This window comes from Otolemur garnettii, unplaced genomic scaffold, assembly GCF_000181295.1.
Source record: "Otolemur garnettii isolate 467f Iridium unplaced genomic scaffold, OtoGar3 scaffold00001, whole genome shotgun sequence".
Classification (NCBI taxonomy): Eukaryota; Metazoa; Chordata; class Mammalia; order Primates; family Galagidae; genus Otolemur; species Otolemur garnettii.
In genome coordinates, this window is record NW_003852396.1 from 19,463,457 (window position 1) to 19,470,181 (window position 6,725).

General features: G+C 35.6%; 1 protein-coding gene across 1 annotated transcript in view; it reads right to left on the reverse strand.

Moving 5' to 3' along the window:
• The window catches only part of ANKRD42 (ankyrin repeat domain 42), a 54,387-nt gene that overhangs the window by 22,219 nt on the left and 25,443 nt on the right, over positions 1 to 6,725 (reverse strand). Inside the window, exons 8-9 of the mRNA XM_023511944.1 lie at positions 4,036 to 4,161; positions 526 to 631 (exon numbers count right to left, since the gene is read on the reverse strand). Coding sequence (XP_023367712.1) covers positions 526 to 631; positions 4,036 to 4,161 — 232 coding nt within the window. The remainder of the gene's footprint in view (positions 1 to 525; positions 632 to 4,035; positions 4,162 to 6,725) is intronic.

Here is a 6,725-nt window from a genome sequence, read left to right on the forward strand (position 1 = left end):
GGTTGCAGCCATCATTGTTGTTTGGCGGGCCCGGGCTGGGGATTTGAACCCGCCACCTTAGGTATATGTGGCTGGCGCCTTAGCCGCTTGAGCCACAGGCGCCGAGCCTGATTTATTTTTTTATCATCAATAGTCACAGTGTTAGACAGTGTTTCCTTTTTATTACAGTGTTTCCAACAGGGTGTTATAGGCACTTAGGTGGACAGTTCATCGTGCATCACTGTTCTGAGAACTGCACACTTAGTATCTCTAGACCCTACCTTATTAAATGTAGTGCTGGTCTCCAGTCATTATGACAACCTTCCCCTACATTTCTAAACGGCCTCCCCTCCCACTTGAGAATCACTACTTTAAATAGAAGAGTTGATATAATATAAAATGTAAATTCAGCTTGAAAATTGACATTCCATTTGCATTTGATAGAGTCCGCTAAAATTCCATTAAATCCTCAGATTTGTAAGTACAGAGTATATGCAAAACATTATAAAAACAAAAGAAAGCAGCGAAGCAGATAAGAACATATACCTCTTAGCAACATCACTGGGTCTCTCTCCTGCTTTGTTGGTAATGTTACTATCTGCTCCCATTTTAATTAACCACTGCAAACACTCTATGTGGCCTTGCCCAGCCGCTGTTAAAAGAAAAAAAAAAGGAAATGAACACATACACAAAAGGAAATATACAAAATATACACACACAAAAATTATTTGTAACAATTTTCTAAAAATTTGGACAGTACCATTATAGACTACTGTCTTAATACTGATCCTTGTAGTAACTAATAAAAGTAGGTTGGGCAGTTGTTACTTTATTTTATGTATTCATTCATTAGACATTTAATCAAATATCTAGTGCTTATCTCCTGCTATAAACAGATCTTAACAAATCTTGTCTCATATTAGAATGTGAGCACATTCCAACCATAGGGACCTACAAAAAGTTTGAAAATATTTCTCCTCCATCATACATATATGTATATCTATTCCTCTGACTCTCATAACTCAAAAAAAATTTTTTTGAGACAGAGTCTCGTTATGTCACCCTCAGTAGAGTGCTATGGCATCACAGCTCACAGCAACCTCAAACTCTTGGGCTTAAGCAGTTCTCTTGCCTCAGCCTCCTGAGTAGCTAGGACTACAGTCACCGGCCACAATGACTGGCTATTTTTTTTTTTTGTAGTTGTTGTTTAGCAGACCCGAGCCAGGCTCGAACCCATCACCCCCAGTGTTTGTGGCTGGCGCCGTAAAAGAGCTACATGCACTGAGCCTCACAACTCAAAATTTATAGCTTTTTAACCTGCATTTAACCCACTGTTTACAACCTTTGTCTAAATCTTGTACTCAAAACACATGCACTGTATATTCATTTTCACCTCCACATCTTGCTTATGTGTCTTTCCACCTAAAGCCTATCACTTACCTATGTGATTTAACTACAATGAAACACTATAAAAGGATTTTTTTACCTATGACTATTATTTAATATCAATTAGGATACATTAATTTGATCAATGTTTCATAAGAGAGTAAGATAAAATGAAGCCATGGTTAGAAATTTTTAAGCAATGATTGAAATAATTATGGTTAAAGAGCAAGTGAAAGAAAGGGGAAGTCATAATGGATTTAAACAATTATTAAATGACTAAGAAGAATGCCTCATTAATAGATACTGAGGCTTATCTACTGAATCAAAACTAAAATGAAAGGAAAAACAAGCAGATAGACAAAATGTAGGAAACATGAACTGAACTGTAAGGAGATATTAACTTTTATATGCCAAACTAGGATACAATCTAAACATACACATGGTCCCCAAGAAGGCTTAACGTCCTCAAGTGTGCCTTTTGCAGCTGTAGCCACTTACCACGCTTCTACCACACTATCGGTACCACCCCAGCCCTGTGAGTCCTTGACAAATTCATAAGCTCCTAGCTACTCCTCACTCTCACCATCCCACCCTCTGGCAATGGCTACGTTCCAAACACCCTGCTGTAGATGAATGTTCTTAGACTCAGCTTCCAGGACCCTTATTTCTATCCTAGTTCAAATAGTGAAGAAATTACTGAGATAAGCTGAAAACTAGCCATCAATGACAGCTTAACTCACTGTCCCCATAAAGATGCACTATGAGCACCATGAGTGAGCCTCACCACACAAATACATTAACATTATCTAATAGGTTATATCTAGGATATAAAAAGGGAACTATAAATGATTATGCTATGGTGTGAACTGTGTCCCCCTCAAAATTCTTATGTTGATGTCTTAACCGCTGGTACCTCAGAATGTGACAGTATTTGGAGACAGGGTCTTTAAATAGGTTATTAAAACGAGATCATATTGGTGGGCCCTAATCAAATCTACTGATGCCCTTGTAAGAAGAGGTGCCACAGAGGAAAAACTCACAAGCACAGCAAGAAGCCAAGGAGAGAAGGCTCAAAAGAAATCAAAGCTGCCAATAACATAATCTCAGATTTCTAACTTCCACAACTATGACACAATAAATTTCTGTTGTTTAAGCCACCCCGTCTGTAGTGTTTTGCTATGTCAGCCCTAGTAAACTAATATAGGAACTTTGTTCCAAATAACCACATTTTTTAAAAAAAAAACGTTATTTTTGTAAACATGTTAAGCCTCCCCCTCATTCACAAATCTGCAGTGAACCACTTAACCCAACCTCTGAATGGCAGGAAGAGATGAGTAGACTGAAATCTATCAATTTCTATAGACTAAAATCTTATCTATTCAACTCTAGGGCAGAGAACTCACCAATCTGAAGACTATATGTAGAAGAAAATTTCCTTTGCATTCCCCCCTACCTACTCAACACTTCCCATAAAATTATTGATACACATGGTGTTTAGATTTTATACTTCGAGATACATTATGGGTTAAGCAAAGATTAAAAACCTAACCAATGGAAACATAATATATAATCTGAGGTCTGTCAGAAGTTATTTATGAAATAAAACCCAACTCAATGATTGTATTAATAAGCATACTATCTTTTTGCTCTTAAGAGTTTTATAAAAATCACCTGACATCAGATCATGAAGAAATCTTTAACATTATGTCACAAATAAGTAGGATGTAAATTTCAGGCACAGGAGGTTAAAGATTGTTTTTTACTTTTTTTTTTTTGAGACAGAGCCTCAAGCTGTCCCCTGGGTAGAGTGCCATGGCTTCACTGCTCACAGCAACCTCCAACTCCTGGGCTCAAGCAAGTCTCCTGCCTCAGCCTCCCAAGTAGCGGGGACCACAGGCCCCCACCACAACACCTGGCTATTTTTTGGTTGCAGCCATTATTGTTGTTTGGCAGGCGCAGGCTGGATTCGAACCCGCCACCTTGGGTGTATGTGGCTGGCACCTTAGCCACTTGAGCCACAGGTGCTGAGCCTGTTTTTTACTTTTATAAATAAGAAGAGTGGAAAATAGCTCCTAGACTCCTAACACTGGGTCAACAATGTGACAAAGTCTAATTAAAACCCAAAAACTCTGATCAATATTACAGAATTCCACATGGAAGAAAGAGTACAGAGAAAAGTGGCAAACATCTTGAAAATATGCTCAAATATAATAATGTTCATTGATATTTATACCAAAGTAAAAACATTTTTGTAGAATAGGAGATCTAAAGAAGAAAATTCTGCTATAACTTTATCCAAGAGATATACTTTCTATGTTATCATGAGTTAATAAGTCATTCTAAAATTTTATCCAAAAAACTTCTCTGACAGTACATTTCATATCTTTACTAGTATAACAATTCTCAAGAGACGTTCTATTGGAACAACCCTCAAATGTGAATATTTGGCATTGTAAAAGAACATTATACTTTAATTGAAAGTAAGGCATTGTCAAATATTCCACACAATATAAACCAAGACCAGCAGCAGAAAAAACTTGTATGTTTTTCTTTCCACTAGACCAGCAGCAGAAAAAATTTTTATGTTTTCATGTGTTTCTGATTGATAATTACTTTAAAACAGAACAACTCAGCAACAAATGCATGAAAGAAGAATTTGTAATAACTCACCTTTATGCATAGGAGTTGATCCATTATCAGCACGCTCATTAATATTGATTACTCCATCTTCTACTAATTTCTTAAGCATTTCCAAATCACCCTTAAAGGCAGCAACATGACCTGGAAATGCTAAAGCTAGGAATAAAAAATTCAGAAATCCAATGAACACATGAGTTTATTCTTTTCCCTGTCTTGAATTATCATATTTTATTTAGGTTTCAACACTATCTTAATTATGAGACTTTTATATTAGATTGACTTCAGTTGCTGCAATGCCAATTAATAAAAAGAGAATTATAAAATAAGATTATTACTAATTGTGCCACCATTCCTCCTCTCAAGAATTAAAACATATCAGAAGTATTGCACTAGAACTATTCTACGCTGCTCTCTTTTCTCCCTCATGCCACCACAAAACACAAAGAGACAGTCATTTTCAAACCTTTGTATGAAGACACAATTGGTCTCAAGGCCTGCATTTGCACAGACCACTTCCTCTCTGCTTCCAAGGAAGCAAAGAAAGCAAAACAGACTAGAAACAGATGAGAAGTGTGTGCACCATATACAGTCATTCCTTAGTATCCTCAGGAGATTGGTTTTAGAACCTCCTCAGATACCAAAATCTACCAATGTTAAAGTCCCTTATATAAAATGGCATATCTGCATATAACCTATGTACATCCTCCAGTACACTTTAAATCATAGCTAGGTTATTTATAATACCTAATACAATGTAAATAGTTGTTACAATTTATTGGGTTTTGTATTTTTTTATTGTTGTATTGTTGTTTTTTCCTAAATATTTTCAACACATGGTTGGTCATATCTGTGGGTGAAAAATCTATAGCTATGCAGAGCCAGCCATGTCTATAGAAACATAGACACACATACACATACACACAAGTACCTAACCTGGTGCCTAGCACAAATGCTTGATATAATGTCTCTAGTGATAGTAACTACATACCAGTATATTCAACCCCTACTAAATGCCAAACATAGTACTAAGCACTTTTAAGTGCTGCCATATCTAACCCTTAACAAATCTGAGATATAGCTATTCTCATTTGTATATAAGGAAAGAAACAACCTAGAATAGCCAAAGAATATTTTTAAAAGAACAAAGTTGGAAGACTTACACTATCTTGAGGTTAAGACCTATTGTAAAGCTACAGTAATCAGGGTGGTAATGGTAAACAAATAAGACATATAGATCAGGCTGGGCACAGTGGATCACACCTGTAATCCCAGCACTCTGGGAGGAAGAAATGGGTAGATTTCTTGAGCTCAGGAGTTTGAGACTAGCCTGAGCAAGAGCAGTCCCCATCTCCACTAAAAATAGAAAAACTGAGGCAAGAGGATCACTTGAGCCCAAGAGTTTGAGGTTGCTGTGAGCTATGTGAGCTATGCCCCAGCACTCTACCCAGGGCGACAGAGTGAGATTCTATCTCAAAAAAAAAAAAGGCAAAAAGGACATATAGATCAATAAAACAGCAATAATAGAGCCACACATTTGTGGCAAATAAATGGTTTTTGCCGAATGTACCACATTTCAATCAGTAAGGGAGTATCTTTCCAAAAAATGATGCTAGAACAAATGGCTAGAAAAAATATAACTTATTTCATTCCATACATAAAACTTAACTTGATATAGATCAAAGATCTAAATGAAAAAGCTTAAATTATAAGATTTCCAGAACAAAACATAGGAGAATATCTTGCTGAACTTGGGATAGACAAGTAATTCATAGCTAGGACTAAAAAACATTACCCATAAAAAACTGATAAATTATACTTAACCAAACTTTAGCACTTTTGCTGTTTTTAAGGCACTATAAATAAAACTAAAAGACAAGTTTATGAATAAGAGAAAATATTAGCAATGCATATATCTTATGTTCAGAATACATAAGGAACTTTTAAAACACAATAATAAGCAAAGAAGCAATCTAATTTTAAAATGGGCAAAAGAACCTAACAGACACTTCACTTCATAAGAGATATATGATCAGCCAATAAGTATATAAAAAGATGTTTAACATGATTAGCTATCAAAGAAACATAAATTAAAACCATAAGATAATATACTACACACCCAGTAGAATGGCTAAAATAAAAGACACTGATCACAACGATGTGGAGCAAATGGAATTTTCATATATTTCTGGAGAGGGATGTAAAAGGATACAACTACTCTGAAAAACATCTGACAAATGCTTAAATACACTGCCATACCATAAGTTCCACTTCTATGTATTTACCAAGAAAAGTGTAAATACTTCCACATACATGTTCTTAGCCACATTATTAATGATAGCTAAAACTGAAAACAATCCAAATGCTCATAACAAGCCAACATAAACAAAATGTGGTACATCCATACAATGAAATACTACTTGGCAATAAAAAGAAATGAACTACCAATAAAGACAACATGGATGAAGCTCAAAATTACTCAATATATATATATACTAGTAAATACAAACTAACCTATTTTGACAGCAGATCAACAATTGCATGGAGCCAAGGTAAAAGGAGGGATAAACTGCAAGAAGTAAGAAAAAACCTTTGGGGGCTCAATAACTAAGAGAATCACATGAAGGTTATGTTAACCAGTTTGATGAGAGTATTTCAAAATGTATATGAAAACAGCACACTGTACCCCATGATTGCATTAATGTACATAGTTATGCTATAAG